The sequence below is a fragment of the Symphalangus syndactylus genome, chromosome 3, assembly GCF_028878055.3.
Source record: "Symphalangus syndactylus isolate Jambi chromosome 3, NHGRI_mSymSyn1-v2.1_pri, whole genome shotgun sequence".
Lineage (NCBI taxonomy): Eukaryota > Metazoa > Chordata > Mammalia > Primates > Hylobatidae > Symphalangus > Symphalangus syndactylus.
The window spans coordinates 135,560,373-135,581,361 of NC_072425.2; the positions used below are offsets into that span (position 1 = coordinate 135,560,373).

Sequence of the window (20,989 nt, forward strand, 5' to 3'; positions counted from 1 at the left end):
TTTTCTTATTCATCTTTGTATCGCAAGCATTTAAGTGTTCATCCACCTTTGAAGGACTAGTAAATGTTCTCTAGGCTGTAAGTACTAGAAGAGTTCAAAGGAGAGAAAGGTCACCATGGGTGAGTTAGGGTTATCAAAAACCCATGAAGATAAATAGAAGATTCTATTAAAGGAGAAAATGGAATTTGGGTTAGGCAAAGAAGAATGCAGGGCTCTCTAGGAAGAAGAAGGGAGGTAAGCAAAGTTAGAAAGGCAGGATTGCATTTGGTGGGTTTAGAGTAGTGTCAGATGAGATGGCATTGAAATCCATGTGAGGTAGTAGTGAAGGAGAAAATTGAGAATGTGGATAGGGCACAACAGGTTTTAGAGGGCTTTCAGTGCCAAACATGAGGACTTTGAAAACTTGAGGGAGTGAATAGAAGCAGAATTTCAGGAAACATAATGTGATAAGCTCTCTATGTAAGACAGATTGAGCATGAACTGGAGATGCTCAAAGATGAGAGTTTACTAATTAGAGTATTGCTAGAGTAGAGATGTCTGGTAATAAAGCCCACATTTGGTGAGAAAAGAAAGGAAAGGAAAGAAGAATGAATACTCTCAAAGATGAGAGTTTACTAATTAGAGTATTGCTAGAGTAGAGATGTCTGGTAATAAAGCCCACATTTGGTGAGAAAAGAAAGGAAAGGAAAGAAGAATGAATACACTTGGTTGAATATGGAAAGGGGAGAGTCAAAGATGACCCTAAAGATTCAGGCCTGGGTGACTAAAACAAAAGATAATGCATGGAGAACAAAGGAAATAAGTAAGGAGTACGGGGGTTCCACAGAAGACACTGATGTGGAGTGATGTAAGAAATCCATGTGGAAATGCCTAGCAGACAGGAAAAGATCACAGAATCTTGGGTTAGAGCTGGAAGGAACTGTAAGGATTTTCTAGTTCTGCCTCTTAACTTTAAGGAACAGAGAGATTATGATCTTCCCACAGTCCTGGTTAAATCATTATTACTAGTGCTGTTTTGATTAGGAGTACAGGGAACATAATAGTACCAAACATTCAGGTGTGAGACCCAGACTTCCACCAAGAGATGTGAATGCGTTGGGGATTCAGAGTTCATTTCGGAAGGTCTGACTCCTTCGTGCTTCTGTGTCCTCCAACAGAAAGAAGCCCTGCTGGGGAGTGCACCTTTTCAGCTCCTTTCACATGTAATGAACTGATTTAAACTCTAAGAAAAATAATAAAACACTGCTCTAGGAGGGCAAGTGTTCACACTGTAGGGATTCTAAGCAGTGCTTGTGCACATCATTGGTATTAAGAAGGGTTTATGTGCACATTTTCTGGCTTATGGTTTTCTTTATTTCCTTTCAGATGCCTGGAAGTCATTGACAGATAAAGTCCAGGAAGCTCGATCAAATGCCCGCCTAAAGCAGCTCTCATTTGCAGGTAATGGCTGGAGGTGTCATTCCACTCCTGTCTTAGAATATTATGGTAAATTGTTCGCCTAAGGCAGAGTTGATTCTGTGAAAAAAAAATCAGTTAAAATTTTTTTTCACAGCTTTATTGAGATTTAATTCACATACCATACAGTTCACCCATCTAAAGCATACAATTCAGTGGTTTTTATATATTCAGAGTTGTACAACCACCACTACTCTATAATTCCAGAACATTCTCATCATCCCTAAAAGAAACCCCCTATTCATTAGCAGTCATTCCTCAACCCCTGGCAACCACAAATCTACTTTCTGTCTCTATGTATTTGATTATTCTGGACATTTCATATAAATGAAATCAGACAATATGTAGCCTTTTGTGACCGTCTTCTTTCACTCAACAGAATACTTTCCAGGTTCTTCCCTTCTGTTACATCTTCCCTTCCACATCAGTACTTCATTCCTTTTTATTGCCAAATATTCCATTGTGTAGATATACCTTATGTTGCTTATCCATTCATTAGTCAATGGACATTTGGGTTTTTTCTATTTTCTGCTACGAACAATGTTGCCACAAATATTCATGTTCAAGTTATTGTGTAGACATGTTTTTATTTTTTTTCAGTATATACCTCAGAGTGGAATGGCTGGGTCATATGGTAACTCTTTAACTTTTTGAAGTACTGCCAGGTTTTTTTTCCAAAGTGGCTATACCATTTTACATTTCCACCTGCAATGCACGAGTGTTCCCATTTCTCCACCTTTGCCAACATTTACCTGTTTTTTTTTTATTTTTTTTATTTTAGACATTGTAGTGTGAAATGTGATCTTTTCTTAAAGTTGAACTCATTTACCATTGGTATTAGACTTCATATTAAATTTAGGCAGCATACAAACTTATTAATACACTTGTTTTGAGCAAACACTAAAGATTTTAATCAGTGGATCCTGTGGCTCACACCTGTAATCCCAACACTTTGGGTGGCCAAGGCAGAAGGATCATTTGAGGCCAGGAGTTCAAGACCAGCCTGGGCAACATAGAGAGAATACATCCTTACAAAAAATAAAAATATATATATTAGCTGGCACCATGGCATGCACACCTGTACTCCCAGCTACTCTGGAGGCTGAGGCAGGAGGATCACTTGAGCCTAGGAGTATGAGACTGTATTAAGCTATGATCTTAGCACTGCATTGCAGCCTGGACGACAGATAAATACTCTGTCGCCAAAAAAAAAAAAAAAAGAAGAAGAAGAAGGTTTTAATTAAGCTAAGGTAGAAACCTTCCATTGACTTTGTTTTATCCATATCTACCTCTCCTACCTCCTTTCAGATTGCTCCTGGAAAGGTGAGTGAATGGGTACTTACAGGAATTTTAACTTTTTTTTTTTTTTTTGTGAATTTAATTTTATCTGTGATGTTTTTCCTTTAAGAGGGAAGGGAAGGAAAGTATTTGGATGCACATTAGAAAATACTAACATTTGGTCATTTTATGTGACAGGTACATTCGTGGGTATTATAACACCCTGTGTATTTTTTTATATTTAAAATTTTTCAGAACTTTTTTAATTAAAAAAAAAGAGAAAAAGACCCAACAGGCAGTTTATCTCCCACAAAATACAAATGGCCCATAGCATGAAAGGGTACTCAATCTCAGCTGGACACAGTGGCTCACACCTGTAATCCCAGCATTTTGGGAGGATTGTTTGAGTCTAGGAGTTCAAGACCATCCTGGCCAATAGAGTGAGACCTCATCTCTATAAAAAAAAAAAAATTGTTTAAATTAGGCAGGCATGATGGCTCATGCCTGTGGTCCTAGCTACTTGGGAAGCTGATGTGGGAGGAGCTCATTGAGCCTGGGAGGTCAAGCCTACAGTGAGCCAAGATTATGGCACTGCACTCCAGCCTGGGTGACAGAACAAGACCCTGTCTCGAAAAAAAAATCTTGCTCATAATTTTTAAAATGCTACCCTAAAAATATAAGTCACATCCCTTTCTCTCTGACACAGCCCTTGTTATTCTCTCATCTGCAATGTTCAAAAGCCCTATAACTGAGTCTCCCATCTCGCCTCCTTGTACCCTCAGAGTCTCCAGAGATGCCTCAAAATCTTACTATTGCCTACTAGTTACTGAGTACAATCTTCAACCCTTAGGTATTTGTTATTAGTAAATATTTACTGACCACTCGTAAAATGCCTGGTACCATGTTAAACACAGGATACAGTCGCTGAGTAACGACCCAGCCCTGTTCTTTGAGGTTTCCAGTCTATGGATCCTTACATGGCAAGGTCCTCTTCAGCCGGATTCATCTGTTCAGTCTCAGCTTTCCCCACTTCCCTCACTGCTCAAGATTCTTTGTTCTGCAGCCACACTACACTATTTACTGTTCCAGATCCATCCATGTGTCTTTTTTTTTTTTCTCCAAGACAGAGTCTTACTCTGTCACCCAGGCTGGAGTGCAGTGGTGCAATCTCGGCTCACTGCAACCTCCGTCTCCCAGGTTCAGGTGATTCTCCTGCTTCAGCCTCCTGAGTAGCTGGGACTACAGGCGCGTGCTACCACACCCGGCTATTTTTTGTATTATTATTATTATTATTATTATTATTTACTTATTTTTTTTTTGAGACGGAGTTTCTTTCTTGTTGCCCAGGCTGGAGTGCAATGGCACAATCTCGGTTCACCGCAACCTCCACCTCCCGAGTTCAAGCGATTCTCCTGCCTCAGCCTCCCGAGTAGCTGGGATTACAGGCATGTGCCACCACGCCTGGCTAATTTTGTATTTTTAGTAGAGTCAGGGTTTCTCCATGTTGGTCAGGCTGGTCTTGAACTCCTGACCTCAGGTAATCTGTCCGCCTCAGCCTCCCAAAGTGCTGGGATTACAGGTGTGAGCCACCACGCCCAGCCTAATTTTTGTATTTTTAGTAGAGACGGGGTGTCATTGTGCTGGCCAGGCTACTCTAGAACTCCTGAGCTTGTGATCTGCCCACCTCGGCCTCCCAAAGTGCTGGGATCACAGGCATGAGCCACTGCGCCCAGCCCATCCATGTGTCTTAAAGTATAGTCTGTAGATGTGAATCAGAATCCCTGGGCTTGGAGCTGAGAAAGCTGAATTTTTAACATGTGCCCCCAAGCAATTCTTATTACTTACCCTACATGTGCTTTCACATCAGCATAACATGGTTGATGCAGTTCCCTCTACCAGGACCTACTTCCTCCATCTACTCTCTTCTGTCCAAATTCCCTGGTTTACACAACAAACTCCTGTTAATCCTTTAAGACTTTGCTCAAGGTCACCTCTTTTCTTTAACCTTTTTTGATCATTCTTCCTGTGCCTACGGAAATCCCAATTCTTAACTGATTTAAAGAGTGAGATAATCTATCATTTTATATAACAGAAAGTCCAGAGGTAGGAGAGACATCAGGATTGATTGGTACAGGAGCTTGCAATGTCATCAAATACCTAGATTCTTTTCTTCTTTCCACTTTACGATCTATAGTAAAACTTCATCTTCGAGCTGATAGCAAATGGCTGCAGCAGTTCCCACAATAACATTCAGTCATCGCAGTGTTCAGAGGAACAGGAGAGGCTCTTTCTTAGGAACAAATGGACATCTCACGGACCAGAATTTGGTATCATGTCCATTTCTTTTTCTTTCTTTTTTTTTTTTTTTTTTTTTTTTGAGACAGAGTCTCACTCTGTTGCCCAGGCCAGAGTGTAGTGGTGCAATCTTGGCTCACTGCAACCTCTGCCTCCCGGGTTTAAGCAATTCTCCTGCCTCAGCCTCCCGAGTAGCTGGGACTACAGGTACACGCCACCATACCCAGCTAATTTTTGTATTTTAGTGGAGACGGGGTTTCACCATGTTGGCCAGGACGGTCTCGAACTCCTGACCTCAGGTAATCCACCCACCTTGGCCTCCCAAAGTGCTGAGATTACAGGCGTAAGCCACCGTGCCCAGCCCCATGTCCATTTCTAAGCCAGTCTCTGGCAAAGGGACTGGGATTCCCAGGATTGTCTTAGATTAATCATCTGGGGTGGAAGGTTTAGCCTGGAGGTTAACCACAATGACCCTTGTGTTCCCCAATCCAAAACCTGTCCATTATTCTCCATTTCCAGGGCTGCCACCTTGTCCTTACCCTCATGCCCTTATATTCTAGTGGTGTATATGTATATGTAAGTACCATGAAGAAGATAACATGGGGAAATAGAGAGTAACACAGAGGTGGGTAGTTGGTGGCAGGAAATCTGGAATCTCTTGATGAGGCAACATTTGAGCTTAGACCTGAGTGATGATGAGAAGAAGCCAATAATGCATATACATAAAGTGAAAGTCCTCGAGGCAAGCTAGAAGGCTGAGGAAGGAGAGTTTGAGCTTATAGTGTGCCAAGATCATACCTGTGAATAGCCACGGCACCAGCTGGGCAACACAGTGAAACTCCATCTCTTAAAAAAAAATTAAATTAAATTAACTATGTTTTCTAAAGTCCTGACACAGAGGAAACAGCAGATGAAAAAGTCCTGAAGTGGGAATATCTTTGATGTGTTTATTGTCTGTCTCTTCCATGAAGTAAAAGCTCTATGAATACAGGTACCTTGCCTGTCTTGCTCACCTCTATGTTCCTAAGGTCCTGTCTGGCACAGTGGAAAGATGGAAAGAGTGCCTGGGATATTTTAGGTGTGCAGTAAATATTTATTGAATGAATAAATGAGTCTCCCACAAGCAGAACAGATTGTTCCTTCTTAAGAGTTCCCATAGTACTTTATATTATACCTTAATTTGGACACCTGCACATCGTATGGTTTGTATACGTCTCTGCCTTCCTCTGCTGTGAGCTCCTTAATGCTCACCTCTATGTTCCTAAGGTCCTGTCTGGCACAGTGGAAAGATGGAAAGAGTGCCTGGGATATTTTAGGTGTGCAGTAAATATTTATTGAATGAATAAATGAGTCTCCCACAAGCAGAACAGATTGTTCCTTCTTAAGAGTTCCCATAGTACTTTATATTATACCTTAATTTGGACACCTGCACATTGTATGGTTTGTATACGTCTCTGCCTTCCTCTGCTGTGAGCTCCTTAAGAACAGACGGGGCCCACACATAATGCATCTTTGTTTTCCCATTATCAACACAATATTAATCTCATTGTAATCTCTCTGGTGAATGAGAATTGAACATTCAGCATACATATTAAAAGGAACTTTCTGTGAAAACATACTTGAGTGTGTAGTACGTTTTCCAATGTCTTTTTTTTTAACCTAAGAATTCACAGCAATCTAGAACTTCCAGGAAAAAATTAGTAAGGAAAATTAGTGGTCTGTAGAAAAAAGAGTTTGCCAGCTGGGCACAGTGGCTCACACCTGTAATCCCAGCACTTTGGGAGGCTGAGGCGGGTGGATCACGAGGTCAGGAGATCAAGACCATCCTGGCTAACACAGTGAAACCCCGTCTTTATTAAAAAATACAAAAAATTAGCCGGGCGTGGTGGCAGGTACCTGTAGTAGTCCCAGCTACTCGGGAGGCTGAGGCAGGAGAATGGTGTGAACCCAGGAGGCAGAGCTTGCAGTGAGCCAAGATCGCACCACTGTACTCCAGCGTGGGTGACAGAGCGAGACTCCGTCTCAAAAAAAAAAAAAGAAAGAAAAAAGAGTTTGCCATTGCCTTATATGGCTTAAGTTCTTATCGAGTTGTGTTATATACTTAAGCCAAATTCTTAAGGGACCAACAGTTGTGATCATAAGAATGTCACTAGGCCGGGCGCGGTGGCTCACGCCTGTAATCCTAGCACTTTGGGAGGCCGAGACGGGCGGATCACGAGGTCAGGAGATCGAGACCATCTTGGCTAACACGGTGAAACCCCGTTTCTACTAAAAATACAAAACAGCCGGGCGTGTTGGCGGGCGCCTGTAGTCCCAGCTACTCGGGAGGCTGAGGCAGAAGAATGGCGTGAACCCGGAAGGCGGAGCTTGCAGTGAGCTGAGATCGCGCCACTGCACTCCAGCCCGGGGGACACAGCAAGACTCTGTCTCAAAAAAAAAAAAAAAAAAAAGAATGTCACTTATCTGGGGCCAGTGCAGTGGCTCACACCTGTAATCCTAGCAAGTTGGGAGGCCAAGGCAGGAGGATCACTCGAGGCCAGGAGTTCAAGATCAGCCTGGGCAACACAGTAAGACCCTGTCTCCACAAGAAATTTAAAAATTAGCCAAACACAGTGGCATATGGCTGTAGTCCCAGCTACCTGGGAGACTGAGGCGGGAGCGGCTTGAGCCCAGAAATTCAAGGTTACAGTGAGCTATGATCATGCTACTGCACTCCAGCCTGGGCAACAAAGTGAAACCTGTCTCTTAGAAAAAGAATATTGCTTATCTAGAAGCAACGTTCTTTTTGTTTGTTTGTTTTTGAGATGAGGTCTCACTCTGTTGCCCAAGCTGGAGTGCAGTGGCATGATCATCTGCTTTTTCATCTGCTGTTTCCTCTGCACCAGGACATTACACCAAGGTTACATCTCTAAATATGCTTCATAACGCAAACTGTATGTCTGTTGGAATTGCATATGTGCAATTGCAGTGCTAATACAATTACACTTATGAAATGGATACCTGATCCACAATAGACACCATTACTGTTTCTATATCTATTAATAATACCAAAAGCAATATTTGTAAATGAAATAATATTGTTTACTTAATAAAAATATAAAGAACGTTAGCTATTTGCTAGTGTCAAAAAGAAATGTGGCAGTTGTAACTGTCCCCTGTCCCTTTAATGGAAGAAGCCAAATAATTTTAAAATAAAAGCCTTTCACCATCGATGCCAGCAGGCTTATATAAATGTTGTTTTCATAAAATAAAAATAAATAAAAAACGGTCATTAACAGCATGAGACAGTGAGTAGAACAAAGCAGCTACTGAGTGTATTACTCCACACATTCATCATAACAACACAAGAGTTCTGTGTTAGGGGTGTATTAACATTGCTTTTAAACTTTAGTGAGGCTGGCTGGGTGCTGTGGCTCACACCTGTAATCCCAGCACTTCGGGAAGCTGAGGCAGGTGGATCACCTGAGGTCAGGAGTTTAAGACCAGCCTGGCCAATATGGTGAAACCCTGTCTCTACTAAAAATACAAAAAAATTAGCTGGGCATGGTGGCGTGCCCCTGTAGTCCCAGCTACTTGGGAGGCTGAGGCAGGAGAATTGCTTGAACCCAGGAGGTGGAGGTTGTGGCAAGCTGAGATCAGACCACTGCACTCCAGCCTGGGTGACGGAGTTACAGTCTGTCTCAAAAAAAAAAAAGAGGCCAGGCGCGGTGGCTCACGCCTGTAATCCCAGCACTTTGGAAGGCCGAGGTGGGCGGATCACGAGGTCAGGAGATCGAGACCATCCTGGCTAACACAGTGAAACTCTGTCTCTACTAAAAATACAAAAAAAATTAGCCAGGCGTGGTGGTGGCGCCCGTAGTCCCAGCTACTCGGGAGGCTGAGGCAGGAGAATGGCGTGAACCCGGGAGGCGGAGCTTGCAGCGAGCTGAGATCACGCCACTGCACACCAGCCTGGGTGACAGAGTGAGACTCCATCTCAAAAAAAATAAAAATAAAAAATAAAAAAATAAACTTTAGTGAGGTATCTGGGGGAACATGAGCTTACAGAACCTAGGTAATCCATTCCTAGATGGATTATATTTGTAGTTATGCAGTCCAGAGTTCATATCTTGTCAAATCATGCAGACTTGGGAGTGTTAAATCAGTTCTCTAAGCCTGTTTGCTCACCTGAAAATGAAGCTAGTAATTCTTGCCTTGTGTGGTCATTATGAGCATGAAATGAAATAACACGTGTATATAGCATTAGCATACAGCATTTCTGTGTAATACAGCAAAATAGTCCATAGTTTGGTGGCATGCTTTTTTCACTTAGCCGTCTATCATGAACATTTTCTATATTGATAGATCTGTATCAGCATCATTTTAATGGCTATCTGATGCTAATTTCGAGCTAATATGTACTATAATTCACCCTGGAGCAGCCTCTGGCAGAGTGACTGTAGCATAGGCATTTCTGTAGGACTGTGCTGTTTCCTGTTTACTGCGCTCCTCACTGCCCTGGTGCTTCTGATTCTTCTAGGTGTTAATGGTTTGAGGATGCTGGGGATTCTCCATGATGCAGTTGTGTTCCTCATTGAGCAGCTGTCTGGTGCCAAGCACTGTCGAAATTACAAATTCCGTTTCCACAAGCCAGAGGAGGCCAATGAACCCCCCTTGAACCCTCACGGCTCAGCTAGGGCTGAAGTCCACCTCAGGCAAGTTCCCTTGTTTTCTGTCAGCAGTTTTGGGTCTTGATTTTCTTATCTCATGACACCATCATCTTCCCACATACCCTTTGAGATTTCCAGTGTTAATGCCATTGTCCTTTACTGCTTTATTAAAGCATTTCTCTAAATATGTTTTAATCTTTTGGCCCCAGGAAGTCAGCATTTGACATGTTTAACTTCCTGGCTTCTAAACATCGTCAGCCTCCTGAATACAACCCCAATGATGAAGAAGAGGAGGAGGTACAGCTGAAGTCAGCTCGGTAAGTCTTGAGTGGGGAGCAGCCATTAGAAACTGCTTTCCCTCTCCTCCAGCTGGTCAGGGCACTATGTAGGAATTTGTTTGCATCAGAATTTCCTGGATAAGATTTAAGAAGACTGAAATCTATTTGTGTTGAAGTAGCAGTAGGTGCCTGGTAAGGAGTGAGGAATATAAGGTACAGAGGAGAAATTCAAAGAACTGTAAGGTGCATATTTCCTTTAATGATAGTACACTTGATCTTAGCCAAAAGGCCGAGAAGCGATTTCCTTTAATGATAGTATACTGTCAGCTTTTGTTGTGCCACCATAGTCGTCATGGTCAGAAAGTACTATATATACTAAAAACGGGACTCATTGGCCAGGCGCGGTGGCTCATGCCTGTAATTCTAGCACTTTGGAAGGCCGAGGCGGACAGATCACGAGGTCAAAACCCCATCTCTACTAAAAATACAAAAATTAGCCCGGCGTGGTGGCAGCGCCTGTAGTCCCAGCTACTCAGCAGGCTGAGGCAAGAGAATCGCTTGAATCCAGGAGGCGGAGGTTACAGTGAGCCGAGATCACGCCACTGGACTCCAGCCTGGATGACAGAGCAAAACTCCATCTCAAAAAAAAAATGGGGCTCATTTTATAAGGCACTTACTCAGTTTGGCATTGAATAAAGAGTGTACTAATTTTCTCTAGGAATCTTCAATTCAAGACTCAAAACATTATTTCCTGAAGAAAATTTGTTAATAGCATGTCTTATCTCTTAGGAGGGCAACTAGCATGGATCTGCCAATGCCCATGCGTTTCCGGCATTTAAAAAAGACTTCTAAGGAGGCAGTTGGTGTCTACAGGTATGGCTAAAATTCTAGAAAGAATTACAGAAAACAAATGCAGTTTTTCAAAATCAAAGTAGACCAAATGCTGGAGTGACCTTCCTCACTCAGTAAGTGAGGATTTTACGGATGCTATTTATTGACCCTCATATCCTGGGATCCTGTACCTCCGTGTGTTGAACAAGGACTTTAACATAATAAGCATTAAAACATTGCTGCTTCCAGTGGGTTGCAGAATGGAAATACCTTTCATCTTTGGCCATTTGTTAGATGGCCAAATCAAGTGGGTCCAAATTTTTATTTTCTCAAGTATATGTCCCTCCTGGGGAACTAACAGACCAGGAGAACTTATTCATGTATTCATGCACTTAACCTTACTTGCAAAATTTGTGTCTGACCTCTTTTCCATCTTTGTCCTAGGTCTCCCATCCATGGCCGGGGTCTTTTCTGTAAGAGAAACATTGATGCAGGTGAGATGGTGATTGAGTATGCCGGCAACGTCATCCGCTCCATCCAGACTGACAAGCGGGAAAAGTATTATGACAGCAAGGTAAGTCTCCCACTTGCACTCACATAGTTCTTTTGTTTTGCTGCAGAAAGGGACCAGTATGATCCCTGGATCACAAAAGAAATAGTGTATGTTATCAATTCAAAGACGTTTCTTAAAAAAATAAACTCTGAAATTTGTGAGGGGCCCAGTAAAAATACAGAATCCACTCTGAGGATTAGTACAGAAAGTTACTCTTAGAAGGTTTGTCTGAGTGGCTCCTAGTATCAGAAGCAAATAGCTATACAAGTTTTAGGTTTCTCTTTCCTGCAGAGACATTAGGCACCTCTAGACTAGTGGCCTGTAATCTAGGAAATCCTCATGGAAGCATCTTGAAAGATAGTACTCGGAGAAATCTGGAAATTTTACTAGAAGAAACTTTCTCAGCGGCTATAGGTAACATCAAGAGAAGACTGGGACATGTTCTTAAACCTGAGTTTATAAGAAATGACAAGTTCTCCTTTCTCCTGCATGTACAGGGCATTGGTTGCTATATGTTCCGAATCGATGACTCAGAGGTAGTAGATGCCACCATGCATGGAAATGCTGCACGCTTCATCAATCACTCGTGTGAGCCTAACTGCTATTCTCGGGTCATCAATATTGATGGGCAGAAGCACATTGTCATCTTTGCCATGCGTAAGATCTACCGAGGAGAGGAACTCACTTACGACTATAAGTTCCCCATTGAGGATGCCAGCAACAAGCTGCCCTGCAACTGTGGCGCCAAGAAATGCCGGAAGTTCCTAAACTAAAGCTGCTCTTCTCCCCCAGTGTTGGAGTGCAAGGACGCGGGGCCATCCAAAGCAACGCTGAAGGCCTTTTCCAGCAGCTGGGAGCTCCCGGATTGCGTGGGCACAGCTGAGGGGCCTCTGTGATGGCTGAGCTCTCTTATGTCCTATACTCACATCAGACATGTGATCATAGTCCCAGAGACAGAGTTGAGGTCTCCAAGAAAAGATCCACGATCGGCTTTCTCCTGGGGCCCCTCCAGTTGTTTACCGTTAGAAAGTGGGAATGGGGTCCCTAGCAGACTTGCCTGGAAGGAGCCTATTATAGAGGGTTGGTTATGTTGGGAGATTGGGCCTGAATTTCTCCACAGAAATAAGTTGCCATCCTCAAGTTGGCCCTTTCCCAAGCACTATAAGTGAGTGGGTCAGGCAAAGCCCCAAATGGAGGGTTGATCGGATTCCTGACAGTTTGCCAGCCAGGCCCCACCTACGGCGTCTGTCGAACAAACAGAGGTCTGGTGGTTTTCCCTACTATCCTCCCACTCGAGAGTTCACTTCTGGTTGGGAGACAGGATTCCTAGCACCTCCGGTGTCAAAAGGCTGTCATGGGGTTGTGCCAATTAATTACCAAACATTGAGCCTGCAGGCTTTGAGTGGGAGTGTTGCCCCCAGGAGCCTTATCTCAGCCAATTACCTTTCTTGACAGTAGGAGCGGCTTCCCTCTCCCATTCCCTCTTCACTCCCTTTTCTTCCTTTCCCCTGTCTTCATCCCACTGCTTTCCCATGCTTCTTTCTGGGTTGTAGGGGAGACTGACTGCCTGCTCAAGGACACTCCCTGCTGGGCATAGGATGTGCCTGCAAAAAGTTCCCTGAGCCTGTAAGCACTCCAGGTGGGGAAGTGGACAGGAGCCATTGGTCATAACCAGACAGAATTTGGAAACATTTTCATGAAGCTCCACAGAGAGTTTTAAAGAAACATATGTAGCATGATTTTTTAGGAGAGGAAAAAGATTATTTAAATAGGATTTAAATCATGCAACAACGAGAGTATCACAGCCAGGATGACCCCTGGGTCCCATTCCTAAGACATGGTTACTTTATTTTCCCCTTGTTAAGACATAGGAAGACTTAATTTTTAAACGGTCAGTGTCCAGTTGAAGGCAGAACACTAATCAGATTTCAAGGCCCACAACTTGGGGACTAGACCACCACCTTATGTTGAGGGAACTCTGCCACCTGCGTGCAACCCACGGCTAAAGTAAATTCAATGACACTACTGCCCTGATTACTCCTTAGGATGTGGTCAAAACAGCATCAAATGTTTCTTCTCTTCCTTTCCCCAAGACAGTGTCCTGAACCTGTTAAATTAAGTCATTGGATTTTACTCTGTTCTGTTTACAGTTTACTATTTAAGGTTTTATAAATGTAAATATATTTTGTATATTTTTCTATGAGAAGCACTTCATAGGGAGAAGCACTTATGACAAGGCTATTTTTTAAACCGCGGTATTATCCTAATTTAAAAGAAGATCGGTTTTTAATAATTTTTTATTTTCATAGGATGAAGTTAGAGAAAATACTCAGCTGTACACACAAAGTCTGGTTTTTCCTGCCCAACTTCCCCCTGGAAGGTGTACTTTTTGTTGTTTAATGTGTAGCTTGTTTGTGCCCTGTTGACATAAATGTTTCCTGGGTTTGCTCTTCGACAATAAATGGAGAAGGAAGGTCACCCAACTCCATTGGGCCACTCCCCTCCTTCCCCTATTGAAGCTCCTCAAAAGGCTACAGTAATATCTTGATACAACAGATTCTCTTCTTCTTTCCCGCCTCTCTCCTTTCCGGCGCAACTTCCAGAGTGGTGGGAGACGGCAATCTTTACATTTCCCTCATCTTTCTTACTTCAGAGTTAGCAAACAAGTTGAATGGCAACTTGACATTTTCCGTCACCATCTGCCGCATAGGCCACTCTTTCCTTTCCCTCTGACCACCAAGTCCTCATATCTGCAGAGAACCCATTGATCACCTTGTGCCCTCTTGGGGCAGCCCGTTGAAACTGAAGCACAGTCTGACCACTCATGATAAAGCAGATTTTTCTCTGCCTCTGCCACAAGGTTTCAGAGTAGTGTAGTCCAAGTAGAGGGTGGGGCACCCTTTTCTCGCCGCAAGAAGCCCATTCCTATGAAAGTCTAGCAAAGCAATACGACTCAGCCCAGCACTCTCTACCCCAGGACTCATGGCTCTGCTGTGCCTTCCATCCTGGGCTCCCTTCTGTCCTGTGACCTTAAGAACTTTGTCTGGTGGCTTTGCTGGAACATTGTCACTGTTTTCACTGTCATGCAGGGAGCCCAGCACTGTGGCCAGGATGGCAGAGACTTCCTTGTCATCATGGAGAAGTGCCAGCAGGGGACTGGGGAAAGCACTCTACCCAGACCTCACCTCCCTTCCTCCTTTTGCCCATGAACAAGATGCAGTGGCCCTAGGGGTTCCACTGGTGTCTGCTTTCCTTTATTATTGCACTGTGTGAGGTTTTTTTGTAAATCCTTGTATTCCTATTTTTTTTAAAGAAAAAAAAAAAAAACTTAAGCTGCATTTGTTACTGAAATGATTAATGCACTGATGGGTCCTGAATTCACCTTGAGAAAGACCCAAAGGCCAGTCAGGGGGTGGGGGGAACTCAGCTAAATAGACCTAGTTACTGCCCTGCTAGGCCATGCTGTACTGTGAGCCCCCTCCTCACTCTCTACCAACCCTAAACCGAGGACAGGGGAGGAACCCACAGCTTCCTTCTCCTGCCAGCTGCAGATGGTTTGCCTTGCCTTTCCACCCCCTAATTGTCAACCACAAAAATGAGAAATTCCTCTTCTAGCTCAGCCTTGAGTCCATTGCCAAATTTTCAGCACACCTGCCAGCAACTTGGGGGGATAAGCGAAGGTTTCCCTACAAGAGGGAAAGAAGGCAAAAATGGCACAGCTCTCTCCAAACACATCTGAGTTCATTTCAAAAGTGACCAAGGGAATCTCCACACACAAGTGCAGATTGAGGAATTGTGGTGGGTCATTCCCAAGAATCCCCCAAGGGGCATCCCAAATCCCTAAGGAGTAACAGCTGCAAACCTGGTCAGTTCTCAGTGAGAGCCAGCTCACTTATAGCTTTGCTGCTAGAACCTGTTGTGGCTGCATTTCCTGGTGGCCAGTGACAACTGTGTAACCAGAATAGCTGCATGGCGCTGACCCTTTGGCCGGAACTTGGTCTCTTGGCTCCCTCCTTGGCCACCCACCACCTCTCGCACAGCCCCTCTGTTTTTACACCAATAACAAGAATTAAGGGGGAAGCCCTGGCAGCTATCCGTTTTCAACCAGACTCCTTTGCCGGGACCCAGCCCGCCACCCTGCTCGCCTCTGTCAAACCCCCGGCCAATGCAGTGAGCACCATGTAGCTCCCTTGATTTAAAAAAAAAAAAAAAAAAAAAAAAAAAAAAAAAGGAAAAAAAAATACAATACACACACAAAAATAAAAAAAAATCTTCTAATGAATGTATCTTTCTAAAGGACTGACGTTCAATCAAATATCTGAAAATACTAAAGGTCAAAACCTTGTCAGATGTTAACTTTTAAGTTCGGTTTGGGATTTTTTTTTTTTTTTTAATAGAAATCAAGTTGTTTTTGTTTTTAAGGAAAAGCGGGTCATTGCAAAGGGCTGGGTGTAATTTTATGTTTCATTTCCTTCATTTTAAAGCAATACAAGGTTATTGAGCAGATGGTTTTGTGCCGAATCATGAATACTAGTCAAGTCACACACTCTGGAAACTTGCAAGTTTTGTTTTGGTTTTCAAATAAATATAAATATGATATATATAGGAACTAATATAGTAATGCACCATGTAACAAAGCCTAGTTCAGTCCATGGCTTTTAATTCTCTTTTAACACTATAGATAAGGATTGTGTTACAGTTGCTAGTAGCGGCAGGAAGATGTCAGGCTCACTTTCCTCTGATTCCCGAAATGGGGGGGAACCTCTAACCATAAAGGAATGGTAGAACAGTCCATTCCTCGGATCAGAGAAAAATGCAGACATGGTGTCACCTGGATTTTTTTCTGCCCATGAATGTTGCCAGTCAGTACCTGTCCTCCTTGTTTCTCTATTTTTGGTTATGAATGTTGGGGTTACCACCTGCATTTAGGGGAAAATTGTGTTCTGTGCTTTCCTGGTATCTTGTTCCGAGGTACTCTAGTTCTGTCTTTCAACCAAGAAAATAGAATTGTGGTGTTTCTTTTATTGAACTTTTAACAGTCTCTTTAGTAAATACAGGTAGTTGAATAATTGTTTCAAGAGCTCAACAGATGACAAGCTTCTTTTCTAGAAATAAGACATTTTTTGACAACTTTATCATGTATAACAGATCTGTTTTTTTTTTCCTTGTGTTCTTCCAAGCTTCTGGTTAGAGAAAAAGAGAAAAAAAAAAGGAAAATGTGTCTAAAGTCCATCAGTGTTAACTCCCTGCGACAGGGATGAAGGAAAATACTTTAATAGTTCAAAAAATAATAATGCTGAAAGCTCTCTACGAAAGACTGAATGTAAAAGTAAAAAGTGTACATAGTTGTAAAAAAAAGGAGTTTTTAAACATGTTTATTTTCTATGCACTTTTTTTTATTTAAGTGATAGTTTAATTAATAAACATGTCAAGTTTATTGCTGCACATGGTTAAGCTTCCTTTTGGCTTTGGTTGGAGAGGGTGGAGAAAAGTGGGAGGGGCATGGCCTGTGACCTGGTCACAAAGTACCTTCCACAGTCCTTTAAGGTGGTATCACCAAATTATTCCCTGTAGCCCACCTTCAGGTCTGCTCCACACTGGCTCTCTTGACTGTATTTTCTTTCTTTATTCATCAGTGATGTATGTTCAGGACCTAATTAATTGTGAATATGAGGCAGGGTCAAGAGGACAAAGGAACAGGGCCTTTGCCTTCTACATAGCTCCCCTGTTTTATCCAAGGAGGTTAAGTATTGATTTTTATCGATTTTCTCAACTGTGAATATAATAAACTGAAAGCATTTCAGGGAGAAGCTGGAGAGCACCTTCTTTTAGCTGCACTCCACCTTAAGGCTGAAGCTGGATTTGTTTACTGTTTCTCCTGGGGGCAGGGGCAGTTGAGAAATAACCAAATAGTCTGCCAAGCCAGGGTCAACCCTCCAGGCCACAGGTTGAGCAAATGCTATAGCCATGGACAGGGAGACACTCCTCATGAAGGGGTGGTCCTCATCCTTTCAGATCAACTTCCTGCTGGAGGCTCCACCCTCACCACGTCCCTCCCTCTTCTCTCATCTGGAGTCACCTTTTGGGATTTTGGAGTTGAGCACCATGGGGACTCCAAATGATCAGGCAGTGCTGCAAGCCATCTTCAACCCTGACACCCCATTTGGAGACATTGTTGGATTGGACCTCGGAGACGGAGAGGAAGCAGAAAAGGAAGAACGAGAAGAAGGTGGGCATTTGATCTGGAGCGCAGCTCTGCACATAGGCTGGCCTGCTGGCCTCCCGAGGTAGCAGAGAGGGAGGTGGTTTTATAAGGCCCCTTGTTCCATGATTATGATTGAGATTGGAATCAGAGAGGTTGGCTGCTCCTTAGCGCACTGATGGGGGTTTGGTAAGAGACGTCCTGCCAAGAGGAGTAAGCTGGGGTTTGTCTCTCAATCCGTCAGCTCTCATGCCTCTGAACTTACCACTTAATTGACTGTATGATCCAAGCTTAACTGCCAGGTGATGTTAAACTCACATTTTTGTCATAACAGAGAACACCACCACCAGAACAGAAGACTGAAATAAGGCAGGGCATGGCTGCTCAGTTGAGTGGTTCCAATATAGCAAGCACAACCAGTATCCGTTAAACACTGTCACAAGCCAAGCTCCAAACTAACTCTTCCGCAGTGAGTGTGTTCACTGGCTTTTCCATTAGTCCCTAATGAAGGAGTTTTTGATCCTGTGTTTCTAGAGGAATAAAGCCTACACCTTACTAACACAGGCCAAAACGCTGAGGGATAAGTCAGAAGTGATGTTCATGATCTGGGAATGTCATGGTGGCCTTTGCATAAGAGGAAGTGTAGTAGAGTAAAATGCAGACAGGAGCCAGAATGACCTGGGTTTAAATCCAAGCTCTGCAATGTATGGCCTGTTGAGGCCACGAAGAACTTGAGCGAGTTCTTTAACAGATTGAGGAGTTTGGGCTTCATTCTCTTGGCAATGGGGAACCAACCAAGGCCCCTTCCCAGGTCTCTTGGAACTCAGGCAATGCTAGCTGCCAGCCTTAGTGACCTCATCTCCCCCTACCCCAAACACTGCAACTGACCCCTGCTGTGACCCATACCCAGTCAGCTCTGGCTCAGATCTCAGAATTCCAAAGCCTGAGGTGGCTTTTTCTTCTTGCTACCAACTGCACACCTGGCTCCTCCTGGCTCCTTCCCTGGCCCAGATCAAGTTTTCCCTCAAGCACAGCTGGAACAGTCCAAGGCCCTGGAGCTGCAGGGGGTGATAGCAGCAGAGGCTGGGGACCTCAGCACAGCCCTGGAGAGGTTTGGCCAAGCCATCTGCCTGCTGCCTGAGAGGGCTTCAGCCTACAACAACCGTGCCCAGGCCCGGCGACTCCTGGGAGACGTGGCAGGTAAGGGGAGATGCCCTGTATCCTCTGCAAAAGGGCCCACGGGAGGGCACAGACCAGAAGTGAAGTGGCTGTGGGGCTGGGGTGGCCTTGCTAAACCCCTGTGGAGCCTGTCTTCTTACCTATAAGGTAGGAGTAGTATCAGGGGCCCTGCTAATATCATGGGGCTGATGTGAAATTCAGAAGAGACTGCATTCCATTGATTAAGGAACAGTTAATGACAGCCTACTATGTGGCAGTAGACTTGAGGACACTGAAATAAAAGGTATATGGATCGCCAACATTTATATAGCAGTCACTATGTACCAGGCATTAATCACTTTACATATCAACTAGTAAATCAATCCTCACAACAACCCTAAAAAGTATGTACTATTGTTATCCCCAGTTTATAGATGAAGAAACTGAAGCATGGAGAGGCTAAGTAATTTGCCCACTATCATACAGTCAGGCAGCAGCAGAGCTGGGATGTCAACCAGGTGGTAGGGCTCTAGTGTGTGCTCTTAATCCCCACATGATACTGCTCTTCGAAAAGCCCCCAGTCCAGGAGGCAGAAGAGACACATAATTCTGAAACCAGCAAAACAAGTTTGAGAGGGGTCAGCGTGGGAGCTGTTCCTGAAGGGCGAGTTTTGAAGGATGAGTAGGAGTTAGTTGGTGAGTGGAGAAGGTACAGTCTGTAGAGGTCCAAAACTCCTGCTGCATTCAGGTTATTCTAATTAAGTGAAGACAATGGAACCATGCTGGGGACCAAAGATGAGGCTAATATGAAGGTATAAACCACGGAAACCTAGTACTACTTGACTGTTAGGGGCAGTGGTGACGCAGGTGCTCCCAGAACCAGCAATGCCAGGCTAGGGAGTTTTGAGTCCACTCCAGGAACAGTGGGAACCTCCCAGGAGCCCCTTATCCAGGCTTATCTGCCCCAGATCACTGGAGACAGCCTGCAGACCAAAACCACAGAGAGATGCAGTGGTGATTCCAACTGGAAATTCCTCCAGACCAGCTCCTCTGAGGGAAACCAAGGAGTACTGCAATCTGAGCGCTTCTCCGGAGGCTCAGGCTGTTTAGGAGACTAGAGAACATGAGTGAATTGAAGCAGAGCCCGAAAGAAGCCAGCCTGGTGGACTTTAAGAAAGTGGCTGGCTGCCTGAAGTTCTGAGTTCAGAGTTCTGAGGCCCAACCCAAGTATTTTATGAGAATAATAAAAATAAAAATGGTGCAGGCCAGCTCTGGCTCCAGGACCAAGGAAATTAGATACATGGAGATAACCAAAGAATGATGAAAGGCAATCAGTCCAGGATATAGGGGAGAGAGAAGGTGTTCTAAAGAAAGCAATGGAAAAGAGAAAAGGGCCCTCAAAAGGAAAACAATGAGAAACTGTCTTGATTGTACTTGTAAGAAATGATTGTGCAGTGAATATTATTTTTTTGAACCCTGACATTCAGAGTCAGTCACCTGGTACATAGTGGATGCTTAATAACACGTGTAGAATAAATTGGCTGCTACTTCCCCGGGCAGTGGGCCAGACTCATAGTGACCATTCAGAATCCTGCAACGTTCATGTTTTCCTGTATTAGCGGTGGAAAATAATAGGAACAAGGCGAGACCTGGACTTCAGTCCCAGCTCTGCCACTAAGTGGCTTGGCTGTAGAGCCCCGGACAAGTCGTCTTAACTCTTCCACAGCTTTCATCTGTGTAATGGGAATAACGAGCCGTACCTCTAGCAGGTGCGAGGCGGGTTGTAAATGGCCACGCCCCGGAGCCGCAAGGACCACGGTGATCCGCGCGGCCGCAGGTGGGCTGGGGCTCGGGCAAGGCCGCCCAGGCCGCCGCTGACCCCCGCCCCGCCCGTCTCATCGGTCCCACAGGCGCCCTGGAGGATCTGGAACGCGCGGTGGAGCTGAGCGGCGGCCGGGGCCGCGCCGCCCGCCAGAGCTTTGTGCAGCGCGGACTCCTGGCGCGGCTGCAGGGCCGAGACGACGACGCCCGCAGGGACTTCGAGAGGGCGGCACGGCTGGGCAGCCCCTTCGCGCGGCGCCAGCTGGTGCTGCTCAACCCCTACGCCGCGCTGTGCAACCGCATGCTGGCCGACATGATGGAGCAGCTGCGCCGCCCCCGCGACAGCCGCTGAGCGCCGCGGACCCGGGCGTCCGCGGGCGAGGGGACGGGACGGGGCCCTGAACCAATAAAGCCGTTGGTCCTCACCGACTCCGCCTGCTCCTGCGTCCTGCCTGCGCCCGGAGAGAAGG

General features: G+C 44.6%; 2 protein-coding genes and 1 long non-coding RNA gene across 17 annotated transcripts in view; 2 read left to right on the forward strand and 1 right to left on the reverse strand.

Moving 5' to 3' along the window:
- KMT2A (lysine methyltransferase 2A) overlaps positions 1-16,784 on the forward strand; it is a 92,439-nt gene extending 75,655 nt beyond the window's left edge. For 10 of the 14 annotated variants that reach the window (XM_055273303.2, XM_055273302.2, XM_055273304.2 and 7 more), the window contains 6 exons: positions 1,366-1,440; positions 9,548-9,726; positions 9,891-9,994; positions 10,745-10,828; positions 11,231-11,360; positions 11,837-16,784. In XM_055273303.2, coding sequence (XP_055129278.1) covers positions 1,366-1,440; positions 9,548-9,726; positions 9,891-9,994; positions 10,745-10,828; positions 11,231-11,360; positions 11,837-12,112 — 848 coding nt within the window. In that variant the 3' untranslated portion in view covers positions 12,113-16,784. Of the gene's footprint in view, positions 1-1,365; positions 1,441-9,547; positions 9,727-9,886; positions 9,995-10,744; positions 10,829-11,230; positions 11,361-11,836 lie in introns of all 14 variants that reach the window. The other 4 variants (XM_063636538.1, XM_063636539.1, XM_063636540.1 and 1 more) reach the window with 1 other exon arrangement.
- LOC129479738 (uncharacterized) lies at positions 1,412-20,730 on the reverse strand. The gene is made up of 3 exons (XR_008656775.1): positions 20,459-20,730; positions 11,209-11,257; positions 1,412-1,515 (listed from the first exon to the last, which is right to left on the reverse strand). It is a non-coding gene; the product is annotated as an uncharacterized lncRNA (long non-coding RNA).
- On the forward strand, positions 16,883-20,948 carry TTC36 (tetratricopeptide repeat domain 36). 2 transcript variants are annotated; one of them, XM_055273340.1, is made up of 3 exons: positions 16,883-17,568; positions 18,553-18,741; positions 20,609-20,948. In XM_055273340.1, exons 1-3 carry the CDS (start codon positions 17,307-17,309, stop codon positions 20,869-20,871), a joined length of 714 nt encoding a protein of 237 aa, XP_055129315.1. In that variant the 5' UTR covers positions 16,883-17,306; the 3' UTR covers positions 20,872-20,948. The 2 variants fall into 2 exon arrangements, with proteins under 2 accessions (XP_055129315.1, XP_055129316.1); XM_055273341.2 differs by lacking the exons at positions 16,883-17,568; positions 18,553-18,741 and adding an exon at positions 20,007-20,516.
- The last annotated feature ends 41 nt before the right edge of the window (positions 20,949-20,989 follow it).

Excerpts from the sequence above, each read along its gene's own strand:
- TTC36 (XM_055273340.1), top strand. The coding sequence starts at position 17,307 with ATGGACAGGGAGACACTCCTCATGAAGGGGTGGTCCTCATCCTTTCAG. Across the intron at positions 17,569-18,552 it reads AAAGGAAGAACGAGAAGAAG|ATCAAGTTTTCCCTCAAGCA; the intron begins GTGGGCATTTGA and ends TCCCTGGCCCAG. Across the intron at positions 18,742-20,608 it reads ACTCCTGGGAGACGTGGCAG|GCGCCCTGGAGGATCTGGAA; the intron begins GTAAGGGGAGAT and ends TCGGTCCCACAG.